Here is an 18933-nt window from a genome sequence, read left to right on the forward strand (position 1 = left end):
GTTACTTAGCACACGAAAACAACATAACCGCACTGTCCCTGTTGTGTTGTCAAAAGGCTAACAGAGAGTGAAAAACTGTGACGGAACCAGTAGCCACGCCTCCCTATCGTCGTCAGCGCTTGATCTACGATCAGCTAACGTCCCTAACATACGTCTAAAATTTTAAAAAATCTTGCCCAGTCTTAAAATTCTCAAACCTCTGGCATATTTTGCAAACCCAGGAGATTACACAGGACAGCACTAAAAAACCAGAACTGTCCGGGATAATCCCGGACATGTAGTAGCCAAGTTACTCGTATATCCCAATCAGCAAAGCCAGGTGCTCAAAATGAGTCACATCGGACGGTTACGTACTATTGTCGGGATGAGGCTCCAATCATCTCGCGAGAATGTTTCCTGCTGAAAGGAGGCCACGTAAAGGAGGTGATGACGTGTCTTGACACACACCCTCTAAACTAAACACGGGAACCTCTTCCCCGGAATGACCTGATTACCAAGACGTTCACCGCCCTTTTCGGTGCCGATAAGAAAGGCTGCAAGTGTCTCATTAAATGGCAGTCGCTCGTTCGTCTGTGGAGGAAGAGACAAGAGATCTGTAGTTCCGTTTGTGAGACTCCAAGCAACGCGAGAAATGACGTTATGCTGTATGAACACCCTAACGTTCATTCTCGGCGCTCTTGTATGGGCATCTCGTGGGGCAATTGCCATAGCTACCGATGAAAACATTGCTGATGCAGCATGGAGAAGAATCAATTTACCTTCCGTAATGTCTGAGGAACTGCAAGGCATCGACGAAGATCTGACTGGGCACCTGACGGCAGAGATGATCCCAGGTAGGGCTACAAATACTTTCTGTTCGTGTATTTTAATTTTCTCGTAAGTTTACTTTGATGTTAGGTATTAGCGAATAAGTTATATACCGGACATTTGTGTTACATCTTTCACTTCGGTCAATAACGCGGCACCCTCGCCCACGACAAAAATTTTTGTCCTCTGTCGTTCCGGCAGATTTATGAGGTTGGCAGGAGCATTATTCACATGGCACAACCATTCTGGCTGCCGGATGTAGCGATGGATTCCCTCTGCAGAGACACAGGGTGCACTGTGTTTCTTCGTTGGTCACGCTTTAACACGTGGGTCACGAACAAACGAATTCGTCGTCAACGAACTGAGTGTGCAAGTGTTTTCGTATAAAAAATGAGAGCAGAATTGAAAGTGTGAAGTGCTAATTATGCTGGCGGAGGAAAGACCAGTCGTGAGAGATGGAGCACCTGAATATCAAGGAGTGTCAGATCAACTTCATTGATAGTTTACTTAAATTACACATAGTGCATTAATACACCGGGCTATCTTATTTGGCTAAGTGAATTTATACTGCCAGTTTTCGCAGAATCTTCACTTCGTATTGCTTCTGAATGAGTCGGGTATGTCTTAGTTCTGACTGTTAGGCCACATTTATAATCGTAATGGCACGCACTAGACTCAAGTCATTAACCTAGCATTCGTGAAGTTGTCCTATCACCCAAAAGTCTGACGAAAACCCACCATTTATCGTCCATTATTCCACGTGCATATTGTACTAACACTCTTGCTCTAAACACGTAACATAGTAAACGATTACTATAGGCCGTTTCTCTTACGAAAATTTCTCTCTGGGAAAAGATATTCACAGCGTGTTTTCTCTCTGGTTCACACTTTAACCCATCAGTCTGTTCACAAACTAACGCGCCTCGTTGTCAATCAAATGCGTCTGGGCAACAGAGAGCGAGCTACGTATTTCCAAATAAAAATGGCAGCGGAACTAAAAGTCACTTTTATGGAAGTATGAACAATCATGTAGGATGATACAACTGAATATTCAAGAGTATCAGACCGCCAGTTTTACTGCTTGTGTACTTTAACTACGCGTAGCGCATTTTCACTCGGCAGATGAAAATAAAATCATGACTTTTGTCGTGAACGTGGGGCCTTCGAATAAATTCACGCCTTTGTCTTTTTGAGTTAAATCAATTTCTACCCTCTTCGAATCCATCAACGTTACAGTTCAAAAAGGTTCCTCGTGCAAGTATTTTTCAATATCTCTGCTTGATAGTTATCTTATGTGTATCAAACTGTTTTGCTGTTGTCTACAGCCTTATTTCACGCACTTAACTACACTACTGTTTCAAGATAGCGCAGAATTCAATATATTACAGCCTATTTAGTGTTACTACATGATATAAGCTTTTATAACGAATCGAAGTAGATTATGGCTTAAGGTCTCTTCGTCAAGAGAGGTCATTAAGAGACGGAGCACATGTTTGGGTAGGTTAAGGATGAGTCAGGAATTTGGCTATAGCCTTTTCAAGGGAACCATCACAGCATTACGGAAAACCAAAATCTGGATGGCTGAACGGGCATTTGAATCGTCGTCTTCCCAAATGCGAATCCATTTCCTAACCACAAAGACAGCGCGCTCAGTGAATGTGGCCACAAAGATACGATTTTAGATTTATTTTAATAATCCATCGATCGCTTTAATGGTTCTTGTTTAAAGATAATTCATCAGCGTTTCCCAGCATATTAAGTTGTAATAGCGACGCAAAAGGCTGAAAATAAGTAATAATCTCGGAATGCTTCCATCAGCGAAAAATTAACACAAGCAAAGGCCGATAAGGCACTAGACAGAAAAGATTTCACAACATGCAACAGCCAGCAAGTAGATACAAAAAGGGAACTTACGTTCTTTAGATCCTACAGCCCAGGTGGTGTCTTAATTAAAACAGCGTTTATATTAATAATTACAAAAAGTATGCCAATAATTGTTTTCTAAGTAGTGGTAGCAGCAGCAGTAGTAGTAGTAGTAGTAGTAGCAGTAAGTAAGAGTAGTAACGAACTTATGTACTTCTCGTTAATTAACAACAACTTGGCTCACACAGTGTTCTGCTCGAGTATCTGGGATCCCCACCTGGTCGGATTAAACGAAGGCATCGAAATAATTCAGGGGCGTGCTGCTGGGTTTGACACTGTTAGGTTCAAGCAACGAGCTAGTATTACAGAAACTAAAATGCGAAACCCTGAAGAGAAGGCAACTGTTTTTCGCGAAACACTGAAATACAAACTGCAAAACGATCCTGCAGCCACCTACACACACGTCGCTTAACGATCGCGAAGGCAAGACAAAAAAATCCAGGGCTCCTACGGAAGTATATCGACAGCAGTTCGTTCCTCGCACCTTTGTGAGTGGAAAAGGAGAGTGACTGGCAGTGGTACCAGGTACCCTCCACCATGACCGTATGGTGGCTTGTGGAGTATGCATGTGCATGTAATGCTCATTCTGCATGAAAGGTACTCAAATCCCCGTACACCCATACAGAGTTAGGTTATTCATGGTTCACTTAAATCAGTGAAAGAGAATGCCTGGATGGTTTCTGTGTAAAGCTGTCAGATTTCACGCTGTGTTCTTGTCAAATCCGAGCTGTTGCCGGTCTCTAATGACCATAAACCAACTTTTCCTCCTTTATTTCCAGTTAATAGGCCACATACATTGGGGTCCAATTAATGATCGATTTTACATCTTCACTAACGTCGACGACAAATTTGCACGAACTCGTACCGTGCTAACCTCCTACTAACATGAAAAGTATTATACGGCGCTGTTGATCCACGTTCATTTGAAAATCGTGCAGAAGATGCGACGTGATAAATTACGATACCTTTAGCCCCTCCACCTCTAGACCCCCCCCCCCTCTACCTCCCTCTTTCTCTGCGTGGGCTAAATTTAGTCTCCAAGACGAAGCCAAACTATCAGCTGATTTGCTAAATTCGAACCTGCTCCGACGCGAAGAGATTCTTCGCTGACGCAAGTCGAGTTTCGCCATGACTGTGCAGGTGTTCCTACTAGCGAAGGACACACTTCTCATCAAGGATCTCTCAAAATTTGACAAAGTTTTCACTCATGTAATCCGAAGCGATTACAGATAACGAAGATACGAAATGTTCTAGTTTTTTAATCGTTGACTAATCACAAAATTAATATGTTTAATAAAATTATCAACTACCATTATGGAATAATACGGAGAAATTCATGATCACCAATTAACTACTCTTTAGGCTCGTTTTCAGCTTGTCCCTTCGTTAATTCCGAGTCGTAGAAACACAAGCGCTTTTTCCCTCAGAGCCTGAGAATCAGACGCTGATGTCATCTATGGAAGCAATGCTTTAAGAAGAGCACAATTTTAGGCGGTAAGGAGGAATGAGTTTGGAAGTTTCGGCGAAAGTTGGGCAAAAACTCACTTCAAGAATGTGGTTACACCATTCGACCTAGATGAGAGCGCGACGTGTTTCACGCTCATGCTGTCCCCTCACACACACACACACACACACACACACACACACACACGATCACATAGTCGCTTACACAAGGACGTGACGTAAAATGAGAGGCAATAACAAATTTCTTTATGGGTAACATACAAACAACCCTGAGACCAAATAAACATTCATGCGAAACGCTGTAGCCGAGGTCTGTGTGGGTGTGAAACTTGGGCACTGAAGAAGACGGAAATGACACAACTATAAGCCTTTGAGCTATGATGTTGCAAGACTGTTGAGATGGATTGATCGAGTAAGAAACGCAGGCCAGCAACGAGTCAACGGGAAAAATTGCTAACAAATAACAAAGAATTGAAGAGAGGGACTGGATGGGCACATATTAGGACAAGAGACGATTCTGAAAAAAAAATGTATCTGAAGAAAGAATCACAGGGCTAAGCCAAGCCTAGCATAGGTGTGAGTGCATATGGTAGATCGTGGAGGTAGAGGGATACTTTAGTTATGCTGGAATAAAATGAGATTGGAGAACAGCATCAAATTAGTTTTAGTGTTGATGACAAAAGCAATTGGCGGCCAAACGTAACTGGCAGACACTTTGAAAGTCTACTTACAAAGTTTCAATAACCAGCTATACACGGTCCACCGTGCACAGAGGCGTTTAAGCAATCATTTTTTCCCGCTTTCCATATGTCAATGGAACGGGAAGAAATTAATAATTGGTATAATGGGAAGTACCATCTGCCACGCGCTTCACAATGGTTTGCAGAGTACGAAAGTAGACGCAAATTATTGCTCATGAAACCAAACGTCAGCGTTGCCATTGACCTTCTTTCCGCTATGGCTTCCAACTGGTTGCTTCAACCATGTGCGCAGTGCAAGTCACGCCGCAACGAAGTTCAGCGGGCCAAAAAAGCTCTAAGCGGCCTTGGCAGCTAGCTGGTGACTCAGCGTGTAATAACTAGTCGGCGAGACGAGCTGACAATGAACAGCAGAAGCAAACAAGTAAAGTTTGCTACCTAGTATGAGAATCGTTCCCAATACAATCAGCCGCAGTGTTTTGAGACCGCATTGTTTTGAGACAAACTGGCAGTAACAGTTCTCTTTCTAGTGAATTACGCAATACCGATCGACCGCCTGACGTCACTAACAAATAAATGTGCGCTGCGTTTACGTCGGAGGAAAGAAAACGGACGACGCCCTATCAAAATGTTTGATCAGCCACGGGCGTACGAAAACTGTGGATACTTCTGAAACCTCACAATCTTGGCCAAACATGAAATATCTATGGCGAAAGGGCGTTGCGTGTTTAGCTTCCGGCTCCACCGATACACGTCTGATTTCACTCGTTCAGTGTTTCCGCTGGTGTGCCGTTATTTCAGTGTCCTTCGTGGAACCCAAACCAAATGTGCTTCAGTCCTTCTGAAGCGCTGATACGTATTAATTACGGACAAGCAAAATAGGACTTTATTAACGACCGCACTCCACGCCAAATAAAATATTCGTTTCCTTTCGGATAATTAGAGCGCCAGTCTCGCCGCTTTTCAAATACGTGGATCAGATAAGTGTGCCGTCATGTCTTTTCAATCAACGTCTTATTTGTTTCTACCCTGACATACAGTTTTAATGCACAAGGAAGAAACTTAACAATTTAACGTCCCGTCGACGTTTAAGTCATCTGAGATGCGACTCATGCTCAACAGCACAAGAATTGGGGCAAGAGTCTTCGCTCCATGGATTACATCGCGGCACTAACCTGGAGCGGAGAGAGAGAGAGAGAGAGAGAGAGAGAGAGAGAGAGAGAGAGAGAGAGGGGGGGGGGGCGTGGAAGGGGATCTTCAGATGCGACTCCTCGTATTGAGAATCAGCACATGCTAACTGCAAATCTGACTTTGTCCACGCTCTGACGCCCTTATGAGTTCAGACTGAGGCACAACATTACCTCTCAGCACTGATGCCATTCAGCGCTGTTCCAATGCAACCCATTATCATTCATATAATAATTTTCACATAACGTGCTATTAATAGCGTTCAGTGTGACAGCAATAGGCCGCAGGTCGTCCCCATTTTTAAGAAAGGTCTGTATGATAGCGCCGTTACTACTACTATCCTAAGCTCGCAAATGGTACGAGGGCAGCATTTTCATACGATGGTTATGAATGAAGCAACGGTGTAATAAAATTGCGAATTTCGTTTTTTTCACTGTTCGTGGCGATTCTGTTACCTCTATTGCCTAACTGATTTGCCGCTGTAGTCCATCTGTAAGTTGCAGTGGAGCTAAACTCGAAAAGTGAGATCCAAACGGTCTTTTCGATCCCCAATTTCAGGCACAAAACGAAAAATAACGGCAACACTCTTCTGATATCGTAAAAATGTTGACCGACGAAAAAGTGGCGAATAGTGTCGATAGCTTGAAGAGGTAAGCCGTGATGGTTTGTAAGGGGAAAATAGGTGGGAAGATATCCTTATTCAGAGCTGAAAATATTGGAGAATAAATCAATTGAATTAGCAACGAACTTACTTGAAAATGCTCAGAAATTTCAACGATTGTTCTCCATGAAACTATTAGACAATTTAGGTTATCGTAAGCGCTACGGGTGCACAGATCACAAATATTAAATGAAATACTTACAAGCAAACAACTCTCACGAATTAGTAAAGGGAGGAATTTTTTGGTTGCAAAGCGAAGGGCGATGAGAGACACTAGTTCACCAAACGCCTGTGAATGCGCGATAATCGATGGAAAGCCCGAACCCGCCCCCGCCCTCTCTCTTCCTTCCTCCCTCCCTCCCTCCTCCCCCCCCCCCCCCCCAAACACACACACCTTTTTTTCTTCTTCTTGAAGTATATCACGGACTTTGCCGACGTGAGGAGGCATGCGTGCTTCAGAGATACGAATAGCCGTACTGTAGGTGCAACCGTAAAGGAGTGGTATCTGTGGAAAGGCCAAGCTAACCTTTTGTTGCTAAAAGTAGTCATACGGCAGTAGTTGCAGCGGCATCAGTCTGATCGGATCTTGTAAAATTATCCAAGATGATCTTGCAGTGCTGGTACTGCGAACGACTGAAAGCAAATGGTAACTTCCCCGCTATCACGCTTCTCTCTCTCTCTCTCTCTCTCTCTCTCTCTCTCTCTCTCTCTCTCCCCCTCTCCCTCACTCCCCCCTTTTTTTCGACGGCAAGCAGCTCTTCTGGCATCCTCTTGGGTAAAATATTCCAGAGGTAAAACAGTCCCCCTTTTGGAACACCGGTCGGTGACTACTCAGAAGCATCTCGTCAAGAGAAGCAAACAGGCATTCTGCGTGCCAAGTGTGGAATGTGTGATCTCTTAATCGGATAGCTAAGTTCCAGAATTTAAAAAGGGAAACGGATACTTTTCAGTTAGAGACACAATGGGAAATAGTGAAGTGCAACGGCAGGAAGGAACACGATAGCTGATCAGCTTAATACAGAGTTATCAACACAAAACAAAATACGGTAAATGCAATACTACTATTGCACACAGGTAAGTTACTATGAACATTATACTGAAGGAGTTACCGTAGCCAAGATGTATACGAAGGTAACAACTACCACAGCAGTGTAAGCTGGTACACCAATTCGCTCTGCAGATGATGAGATTGGAAGAACGATGAGACAAAGGAAATTATTCAGATAGTTAAGGGAAACGAAAACTTAATTGTGACTGGTAACTAGCATTGGGTAATAGAAAAAGGAAGAGGAGGATAAACAGTACAATATGGATTAGGGGAAATGAATGAAAGGGGAACCCGCCTGGTAGAACTTTGCACGGAGCATAACTCAGTCATTGCTCCACTTGGTTAAGAACCAAGTAAGAATGATGCACATGTGGAAGAGACGTTGAGACACTGGAAGGTGGGTATATAATGGCAAGAAGGAATTTCGGAACCGCATTTTAAACAGTTCGAGTTTCAGAGGGAGCATTAAGCAGCGTTGGACTGAAACGGGGGGAATATGATAGATGACGAATGGATAGCTTTGAGAGATGAAATAGGAAAGGCAACAGAGGATCAAATAGGTAAAAAGGAAATCTTTGGATAATAAAGAGATAATTAAACTGACGAAAGGGAGAAAAGAAGAAAATGCGACAAATGAAGAAGGCGTAAGGGAATACAAAAGTCAATTCTAAAGAAGGCAGCTGCAGAAAAGTGTTAATACTACACAACCATCAGTCATGGTTGCAAAATATTGACAAGAGTTATTTACTGAAGAATGGAAAAACAGGTAGAAGCTGTCCCCGAGAACCAGGCTGCAGTTTCGAGTGTGGTAGGACATGAAAGAGAAGCAGCAGTCGAGAAACGAGTGAGACCGAAGTGTAGCATAACCCCCCCCCCCCCCTCGATGTTATTCAATGTGTACAATGAGCAAGTAGTGTGAGGAGCCAAGAAGTAATTTTGAAGGGGAATTAAAATTCATGGAAAATAAATAAAAACTTCGAAGTTTGCCTATGACATTGTAATTCTGTCAGACGACAAAGGATACAGAAAAACAGCTGAACGGAATGGATAGCCTTGAAATGAGCTTATAAGATGAACATCAACGAACAGTGTAACAGGCTAATAGAGTGTAATCGAATTAAAATAGGTAATACCGAAAGAATTAAATTAGGAAATAAAGTGAAAGTAGTAGATCAGTTTTACTATGTGGACAGTATAATTACTGACGATGGACGAAATAAAAGGTTATAAAATGTAGACTGGCTACAACGAGACAAGCGTTTCTGAAAACGAGGAATTTATTTACAACTAACATCAACTTAAGAGCTATATTCTTTTCTAAACGTATTTTGGAGAGTAGCCTTGTACGTAAATGAAACGTGGACGTACGGAGCACAGACATGAACAGAATAAAAGCTTTTGAAATATGGTGCTACACAAGAATGCTGAAGATTAGATAGGTAGGCCAAATAACAAATGAGGTAGTACTGAATCGAACTGGTAAAAACAGAAATTTATGGCAGAACTTGACTAAACGAAGGGATTGATTGAAGGGACATATCACGAAACATCAAGAAATTGTCAATTTGATAATGAAAGGAAGTGTGGAGAATAAAAATTGTATATGGAGGTCTAAGTCTGTCTACAGTAAGCAGCTTCAAATGGATGTACGTTGAGGTAGTTATGCAGAGATGAACAAGCCTGCACAGGATATCCTAACATGGGTAGCTTCAACAAACCAAGCTTTGGACTCAAGAATACAACAACAAGCCATCACTGGCGAAGTCCATCGTAAGACGTTGCAGAAAATGCGTCATACTGTTTACAACAAATGCTGCTACATCGAACTATTTCAATACACTGTGTGGAAAGTGTTGATGATTCCGTTCTACCGTCTAGGTCTCAAAAGGATGTTAGTGTAATATATTTACAATCTTGGTCAAGTATCTTGGCATAAAAACTTCTGCAGATGAGGTTGAAGAGTGTTATACTGCGATTAAAGATCAGGCAAATAACGCATGTCAACTCATTCGCATAGAATATTTAAGTGTAACGTCAGCAGAGACTGAATGAGCACGTAAGTCAACTCGCCAAGAAAACAAATGGCCAATGGAGCGTAACTACATGAAATACTAGCAAATTTAATCAATTTTGGAGTATTCTTTCCCTTTCTTGCATCCTTACAAACGAATGTTCGGAGACGAGCTGCGCACATTGTTTAATCAGAGCGACACTGCCATTGATCAGATTCTATTTTTGTATTTGCTGCAGTGGGAGTCACAACGAAGATGTGGTGTATCGTGAAAGACAAAATAAATAAGAATTCGGGTCCGTACAGAAGTAGTACGCCTCTCGCATTTTTGTGCGAGTTACGTAAAGTCACAGAAGACTGTCAAGACAATTTTTGAAACTTCGCTTGGTTTTCAAATTACCTGGCAGTAAACCGATTCGTTTGACATGTTTCTCGGACTCTATATGACGAACGTATCGCCTAGCAGCTGATTTGCCGAACAACTTTGACGGTTTACGCATGCGTTTGCCAAACAGTTAGCAGTTGCTTGCTGGTCTATTATCTATAACTGAAATGTCTGCAACTGGAGCAGATTTCGAAGATGTAAAGTTTATATACTGCACTGCACCTCGTACGTTGCCCACAAGTGTCAAAATACTTAGCGACACGATACCCACTGCGTAATAGCTTCTTCAGTAGAGCGGTTGAGTTTGAGAAACTTCGTTAATTGTTTGAGAAATCCGTGGATAGCAAACAACGAATCTGAGAAACTATTCTGATCGTTTACAGGGGCCTTAGGAGGGAGGATAATGGCAAATCAGTGCGATGTGTCTTTTGCAACACAACGTTCAGTATGGAGAGTGGTGGGGTGGGGGAGGCAGCGTGCATCCAAATAGACAGAACTGAAGCAATTCGCTTTACACTGAACCTTACGCGCCCTTTCACACGGAAGACGTGTATAGCTCTGCCTTCGGCTCATTGTAGTAGTCGTATAGGGTAGGCTACTAAATAGTGAATCGCCGCTGCAGTGTGCCACTTGCCGTTCGTCGAGTGCCTCGCTGCTAATCGGCATTAGTATGCGGTTTCAGCACACACTGCCAAAAAAACAACTTGTTTTTGATCACTACTGATCAGTTATATATCGTATAATAAAGGTCTTTTTCGCTTGTCTGACACAGTGAAATCGGCGACTGTATTCTATGTAGTGAGTCTCATTGTGAAAGTGTAGAGGATGCCAGTAATGGGGAGGGGAGGCTGTTCCAGACCAGCCGACTCAAATAATCGAAGCTTGGCATAACATAAGAAGACTATATAACAAAGGTTTTTAACGCTTTGTCTCCACAGTAGAACAAAATCACAGAAGAACAAAGTCATCCGATTCCTCCCCTTTCGCCCTCTGACATGGGAAACAGCACTTCAATTTTCCTCTCAAGCCACTCCAGAAATCCTACAACTCATCAGTTCACTGCCGTTGAAAAAAATTATTTTCCCATGTTGCTGATACAATACTTCGATAGCCACAAAAGTTTTGTGAACACAATCGACATATTTGTATTCACAGAGTGGGCTACATAAAACTGGCCATGACCGCCATTGCAGCGATGAAGCGCTGCGCTAGATTTGTCGAACTGCTGTAGATACTCCACTTTGTGAGTATTATCTGAATATAAGTGATCCTTCAATTTGTCCCACAGATAAATATGCAAGGAGGAGGGATCAGAGCGGCCACGAGATTGCATTGCCTCTGCTGACAGTCCTCCCTTCACCGAAAATCTCTGCACTAGGGACAAAGTTTCCAGGGAGGCGTGTGCTGTTGCCCCGTCTTGCTGAGAACATCAGTACTGTAATTCATCTTCTGCGAGTTGATCCACTTATGGAGTAAACAGTTGATGAACATATGGGTTAACCTCAACACTTTGGTGAAATAAACCTGTTACAATGAGGACATCAGAAATTTTCGCACCAAACACCAATCTTGAGATTATACAACGGTTCTTCAAAGTACTGGCAGGGATTTTCTGACGCATGATTGTGTGTTCATACACGCTGACGGACTAATCCAGGCCTCATCAGAAGAAATGAAAACCTGAGGATCCGAAAGCCCCTCACTTCACTCAGAAACCACCGGCAGAACACTACACGTCAAAGTTCATCTGAATGCTTTAATAGACGCACAACAAATTTGTAACGATGCAGATGCAGGTCCTATTTAATAAAGTTTCCACACGACGATTTCGCAATACCCACTGGTATATACAAATGGCACTGAGACTTCGTCGGACTTTGTTCCAGGCTTCCATTCATTCGAGCTATGTTTTCTGATGCTCGGCCTCTTTTCGCATAGTTACGGTTTTTTTTTCTCTACGAAGCCCGTTTCGCACCACTTGACCTCTAAGTTTTGCACTGCGGGTAGTTTTGCCAAAACACTTTCAGTTTCAAAAAATGCGGAAATAGTTACGCACATGTTTTCCACGGATTGTGCTTCACGTAACATTCGACAATGGACATGCGATTTTTAGAGTTAGATCATTTTGTGTTGAATTCAATTGGTAATTAATGACACCTGTCCCCCCTCCCCACCGCTCCGCTCAAACGCGACAACACAGCAGCGAAGTGCTGCGATAGAACGCATGCGAGATGCGCGTGCGCAAAAATATGACAGCAACTGATAGGTTTTCACTGTTTCCAGCATTTTCTGTAATCGACAGTTAACCTACTCATTAAGAAGGACCACTTCTGCATCAGCCTTATTTTCCTGGCCTTTATTATTCTGCCGCTGACCCCCTCCCGTATAATGACATAATTCAAACATGTTCCATGTTTTTGCGACAAACAAATTTATTTTGTACTCACTCCACGCACTCCAGAGTCACAGTCTCTCTTCCTTTCTCCCTCATATATATTTCCATGTTTTCACACGCTTGCATTCACCGGCTGAAAGAACAGTTTCAATATCGTACAGAGGAAGTCACAGATATATGACAAACTGAAAAATTTCTCAGTATCTGGACGCAACGTCTCGTGAACGCATTGCGAATCTCCAAAACTTAGTCGAGGACAACTTGTTCGATGCACTAATTCTTTCTTTTCTGTACTTAGTATTTCTTCCTTATGGAAACATTGTTTTGTAACTGAAATGTTCTACAACAAGATGCCCATACGTGTGAGTTTGGCCAACACCTGACTGACATAGAGCTAGGTACTGTTACCGGTACTCTGCAGTAACAGGAACTGGTGCACTGCACCCATATCCACGACATCTCGTAAGAAATGAAATGGAATGTAGCTTGCAAAGTACTGATAGAAATTCAGATAAATTTGTTACGGCGTTTCAAATGAAAAACCGATGAGGCCTCAAATTTTCCTCCGACGCCACACTTACACTCTCGCTGCATTTTCACGCGGTGCCTCTAACCTTGTACAGAACGCCGAATTACATCATCTTAAATGGTTGCTCCTTAAACAGAAAACGTCGCGAGTTACAATTACTGACTTTCGTAAAACGCTAAAGTGTCTTTTTATGTAATGCCCCATACACTATCAGAAAGATACTACTAATTATATCCAGTGAAAATGAAAGACGTCACGCCCTTCGTGAGAGTCTGTATCTTCGGGATAGAGGTGATCGTCTGCTGGAATGAATATCAGAGGTTGGATTTTGGGTATACAACAAGGAGAGCTACTATTAAACCGAATAAGTGTCTTTACTTTAGGATCAAGCTAAGGAGAAAATAAAAAATTAAGAAGTTAGAAAAGCATCGCCGAATAAATGTACAGTGTAGGAGCAGTTTCAGTTCCCGAGAAGCATACATGTATGTTTTTTTCCAGCTCTTTAGGTTCTCTAACCGACTTGTTAACAAAAAGGAAGGATTGAAGATTACGGTCTGAAGTTCCATCGACGACGAGGTCATCAGAGCTCGAATTGGGGAAGGGAATCGGCGGTGACCTTTCAGAGGAACCATCCAGGCATTCGCCTTAAGCGAATTTTTGGAAATCAGGGAAAACCTAAACGTGGATTGACAGACAGGGATTTGAACCGCCGTACGCCCGAATAAAAGTCCGAAGTCTTCCCACTCCGCCGCTTCAGTCGTTGACTCGTTCACAGTAAATACGACCAATCTCTTGCTGTATTGGCCAGTAACTGCGCCAGGTTCTCTTTTCTTACGGAGCATCTAAATGACAAATTCTGTAGACCTAAAGACATGCCTATCACTCCCTAATACAGCAATCTGTTTGTTCTTCCTGGATTTTCATGTCTTGTGCTCCTTATTTACCTAACATATATTTAACCCCTTTGTCGTAACGTACCCAATGATTCAGCAAGTAATCTTAAAACAATTTAAATACAAGTTCTTTACAGAGGACCCGCGTTCTCCTTCGTACTCTGCATAATGTGAGTCAGATATATATATATATATATATATATATATATATATATATATATATATATATATATACTCCTGGAAATTGAAATAAGAACACCGTGAATTCATCGTCCCAGGAAGGGGAAACTTTATTGACACATTCCTGGGGTCAGATACATCACATGATCACACTGACAGAACCACAGGCACATAGACACAGGCAACAGAGCATGCACAATGTCGGCACTAGGACAGTGTATATCCACCTTTCGCAGCAATGCAGGCTGCTATTCTCCCATGGAGACGATCGTATAGATGCTGGATGTAGTCCTGTGGAACGGCTTGCCATGCCATTTCCACCTGGCGCCTCAGTTGGACCAGCGTTCGTGCTGGACGTGCAGACCGCGTGAGACGACGCTTCATCCAGTCCCAAACATGCTCAATGGGAGATCTTGCTGGCCAGGGTAGTTGACTTACACCTTCTAGAGCACGTTGGGTGGCACGGGATACATGCGGACGTGCATTGTCCTGTTGGAACAGCAAGTTCCCTTGCCGGTCTAGGAATGGTAGAACGATGGGTTCGATGACGGTTTGGATGTACCGTGCACTATTCAGTGTCCCCTCGACGATCACCAGTGGTGTACGGCCAGTGTAGGAGATCGCTCCCCACACCATGATGCCTGGTGTTGGCCCTGTGTGCCTCGGTTGTATGCAGTCCTGATTGTGGCGCTCACCTGCACGGCGCCAAACACGCATACGACCATCATTGGCACCAAGGCAGAAGCGACTCTCATCGCTGAAGACGACACGTCTCCATTCGTCCCTCCATTCACGCCTGTCGCGACACCACTGGAGGCGGGCTGCACGATGTTGGGGCGTGAGCGGAAGACGGCCTAACGGTGTGCGGGACCGTAGCCCAGCTTCATGGAGACGGCTGCGAATGGTCCTCGCCGATACCCCAGGAGCAACAGTGTCCCTAATTTGCTGGGAAGTGGCGGTGCGGTCCCCTACGGCACTGCGTAGGATCCTACGGTCTTGGCGTGCATCCGTGCGTCGCTGCGGTCCGGTCCCAGGTCGACGGGCACGTGCACCTTCCGCCGACCACTGGCGACAACATCGATGTACTGTGGAGACCTCACGCCCCACGCGTTGAGCAATTCGGCGGTACGTCCACCCGGCCTCCCGCATGCCCACTATACGCCCTCGCTCAAAGTCCGTCAACTGCACATACGGTTCACGTCCACGCTGTCGCGGCATGCTACCAGTGTTAAAGACTGCGATGGAGCTCCGTATGCCACGGCAAACTGGCTGACACTGACGGCGGCGGTGCACAAATGCTGCGCAGCTAGCGCCATTCGACGGCCAACACCGCGGTTCCTGGTGTGTCCGCTGTGCCGTGCGTGTGATCATTGCTTGTACAGCCCTCTCGCAGTGTCCGGAGCAAGTATGGTGGGTCTGACACACCGGTGTCAATGTGTTCTTTTTCCATTTCCAGGAGTGTATATATATATATATATATAATTTAACTATATATGACCATGCAGCTTTGCTAGAATAGAAATGATAATTAAATGAACACCCTAGCTGCAAGCAGGCGTTGATACACTTCGTTGGGGACATGTTGAAAATGTGTGCCCCGACCGGGACTCGAACCCGGGATCTCCTGCTTACATGGCAGACGCTCTATCCATCTGAGCCACCGCGGGCACGGAGGATAGTGCGTCTGCAGGGACTTATCCCTTGCACGCTCCCCGTGAGATCCACATTCCCAACATGTCCACAACACTACATTCGTAGTGCGCCTATTAGATGTTTGCCCATCATACTCATTACTCGTGGCAGATTAATCTACCAAGTCCCGTACGAGTTCGGGCATAGCGTGTGCGTTCGCACACAAGAAGGTCAAAGGCCGGGAACCCATATTTTAATTTAACTATATATGACCATGCAGCTTTGCTAGAATAGAAATGATAATTAAATGAACACCCTAGCTGCAAGCAGGCGTTGATACACTTCGTTGGGGACATGTTGAAAATGTGTGCCCCGACCGGGACTCGAACCCGGGATCTCCTGCTTACATGGCAGACGCTCTATCCATCTGAGCCACCGCGGGCACGGAGGATAGTGCGTCTGCAGGGACTTATCCCTTGCACGCTCCCCGTGAGATCCACATTCCCAACATGTCCACAACACTACATTCGTAGTGCGCCTATTAGATGTTTGCCCATCATACTCATTACTCGTGGCAGATTAATCTACCAAGTCCCGTACGAGTTCGGGCATAGCGTGTGCGTTCGCACACAAGAAGGTCAAAGGCCGGGAACCCATATTTTAATTTAACTATATATGACCATGCAGCTTTGCTAGAATAGAAATGATAATTAAATGAACACCCTAGCTGCAAGCAGGCGTTGATACACTTCGTTGGGGACATGTTGAAAATGTGTGCCCCGACCGGGACTCGAACCCGGGATCTCCTGCTTACATGGCAGACGCTCTATCCATCTGAGCCACCGCGGGCACGGAGGATAGTGCGTCTGCAGGGACTTATCCCTTGCACGCTCCCCGTGAGATCCACATTCCCAACATGTCCACAACACTACATTCGTAGTGCGCCTATTAGATGTTTGCCCATCATACTCATTACTCGTGGCAGATTAATCTACCAAGTCCCGTACGAGTTCGGGCATAGCGTGTGCGTTCGCACACAAGAAGGTCAAAGGCCGGGAACCCATATTTTAATTTAACTATATATGACCATGCAGCTTTGCTAGAATAGAAATGATAATTAAATGAACACCCTAGCTGCAAGCAGGCGTTGATACACTTCGTTGGGGACATGTTGAAAATGTGTGCCCCGACCGGGACTCGAACCCGGGATCTCCTGCTTACATGGCAGACGCTCTATCCATCTGAGCCACCGGTCATATATAGTTAAATTAAAATATGGGTTCCCGGCCTTTGACCTTCTTGTGTGCGAACGCACACGCTATGCCCGAACTCGTACGGGACTTGGTAGATTAATCTGCCACGAGTAATGAGTATGATGGGCAAACATCTAATAGGCGCACTACGAATGTAGTGTTGTGGACATGTTGGGAATGTGGATCTCACGGGGAGCGTGCAAGGGATAAGTCCCTGCAGACGCACTATCCTCTGTGCCCGCGGTGGCTCAGATGGATAGAGCGTCTGCCATGTAAGCAGGAGATCCCGGGTTCGAGTCCCGGTCGGGGCACACATTTTCAACATGTCCCCAACGAAGTGTATCAACGCCTGCTTGCAGCTAGGGTGTTCATTTAATTATCATTTCTATTCTAGCAAAGCTGCATGGTCATATATAGTTAAATTAAAATATGGGTTCCCGGCCTTTGACCTTCTTGTGTGCGAACGCACACGCTATGCCCGAACTCGTACGGGACTTGGTAGATTAATCTGCCACGAGTAATGAGTATGATGGGCAAACATCTAATAGGCGCACTACGAATGTAGTGTTGTGGACATGTTGGGAATGTGGATCTCACGGGGAGCGTGCAAGGGATAAGTCCCTGCAGACGCACTATCCTCCGTGCCCGCGGTGGCTCAGATGGATAGAGCGTCTGCCATGTAAGCAGGAGATCCCGGGTTCGAGTCCCGGTCGGGGCACACATTTTCAACATGTCCCCAACGAAGTGTATCAACGCCTGCTTGCAGCTAGGGTGTTCATTTAATTATCATTTCTATTCTAGCAAAGCTGCATGGTCATATATAGTTAAATTAAAATATGGGTTCCCGGCCTTTGACCTTCTTGTGTGCGAACGCACACGCTATGCCCGAACTCGTACGGGACTTGGTAGATTAATCTGCCACGAGTAATGAGTATGATGGGCAAACATCTAATAGGCGCACTACGAATGTAGTGTTGTGGACATGTTGGGAATGTGGATCTCACGGGGAGCGTGCAAGGGATAAGTCCCTGCAGACGCACTATCCTCCGTGCCCGCGGTGGCTCAGATGGATAGAGCGTCTGCCATGTAAGCAGGAGATCCCGGGTTCGAGTCCCGGTCGGGGCACACATTTTCAACATGTCCCCAACGAAGTGTATCAACGCCTGCTTGCAGCTAGGGTGTTCATTTAATTATCATTTTTATTCTAGCAAAGCTGCATGGTCATATATAGTTAAATTAAAATATGGGTTCCCGGCCTTTGACCTTCTTGTGTGCGAACGCACACGCTATGCCCGAACTCGTACGGGACTTGGTAGATTAATCTGCCACGAGTAATGAGTATGATGGGCAAACATCTAATAGGCGCACTACGAATGTAGTGTTGTGGACATGTTGGGAATGTGGATCTCACGGGGAGCGTGCAAGGGATAAGTCCCTGCAGACGCACTATCCTCCGTGCCCGCGGTGGCTCAGATGGATAGAGCGTCTGCCATGTAAGCAGGAGATCCCGGGTTCGAGTCCCGGTCGGGGCACACATTTTCAACATGTCCCCAACGAAGTGTATCAACGCCTGCTTGCAGCTAGGGTGTTCATTTAATTATCATTTCTATATATATATATATATATATATATATATATATATATATATATATATTTTACTTCTGCTTACAGTTTTCTTCGGAAATGCCGCGACTACATGCCAATCCTTTTGCATTTGCATGGGTTACGTGGAAATTTCGAAGCTGGCGACAAAACTAAAAAACGGTTCAAATGGCTCTGAGCACTACGGGACTTAACATCTGAGGTCCTCAGTTCCCTCGAACTTAGAACTACTTACATCTAACTAACATAAGAACAACACACACA

General features: G+C 44.5%; 2 protein-coding genes and 7 non-coding genes across 10 annotated transcripts in view; 5 read left to right on the forward strand and 4 right to left on the reverse strand.

Annotated features, from left to right (window-relative positions):
• Positions 1-18933, reverse strand: part of LOC126259566 (phospholipase DDHD2) — a 210044-nt gene that overhangs the window by 122053 nt on the left and 69058 nt on the right. The gene's annotated exons all lie outside the window — the stretch shown is intronic.
• The window catches only part of LOC126259567 (uncharacterized), a 67284-nt gene continuing 48943 nt past the window's right edge, over positions 593-18933 (forward strand). For both annotated transcript variants that reach the window (XM_049956473.1, XM_049956472.1), the window contains exon 1: positions 593-833. In XM_049956473.1, the coding sequence (XP_049812430.1) occupies positions 632-833 (202 nt within the window). In that variant the 5' untranslated portion in view covers positions 593-631. The remainder of the gene's footprint in view (positions 834-18933) is intronic.
• Trnat-ugu (transfer RNA threonine (anticodon UGU)) lies at positions 15776-15850 on the reverse strand. The gene has a single exon. It is a non-coding gene; the product is annotated as a tRNA-Thr (tRNA).
• On the reverse strand, positions 16183-16257 carry Trnat-ugu (transfer RNA threonine (anticodon UGU)). The gene has a single exon. It is a non-coding gene; the product is annotated as a tRNA-Thr (tRNA).
• Trnat-ugu (transfer RNA threonine (anticodon UGU)) lies at positions 16590-16664 on the reverse strand. Its single transcript has one exon. It is a non-coding gene; the product is annotated as a tRNA-Thr (tRNA).
• On the forward strand, positions 17304-17378 carry Trnat-ugu (transfer RNA threonine (anticodon UGU)). The gene has a single exon. It is a non-coding gene; the product is annotated as a tRNA-Thr (tRNA).
• On the forward strand, positions 17711-17785 carry Trnat-ugu (transfer RNA threonine (anticodon UGU)). The gene has a single exon. It is a non-coding gene; the product is annotated as a tRNA-Thr (tRNA).
• On the forward strand, positions 18118-18192 carry Trnat-ugu (transfer RNA threonine (anticodon UGU)). The gene has a single exon. It is a non-coding gene; the product is annotated as a tRNA-Thr (tRNA).
• On the forward strand, positions 18525-18599 carry Trnat-ugu (transfer RNA threonine (anticodon UGU)). The gene has a single exon. It is a non-coding gene; the product is annotated as a tRNA-Thr (tRNA).

The sequence above is a fragment of the Schistocerca nitens genome, chromosome 5 (assembly GCF_023898315.1).
Source record: "Schistocerca nitens isolate TAMUIC-IGC-003100 chromosome 5, iqSchNite1.1, whole genome shotgun sequence".
In the NCBI taxonomy this organism is placed as follows: domain Eukaryota; kingdom Metazoa; phylum Arthropoda; class Insecta; order Orthoptera; family Acrididae; genus Schistocerca; species Schistocerca nitens.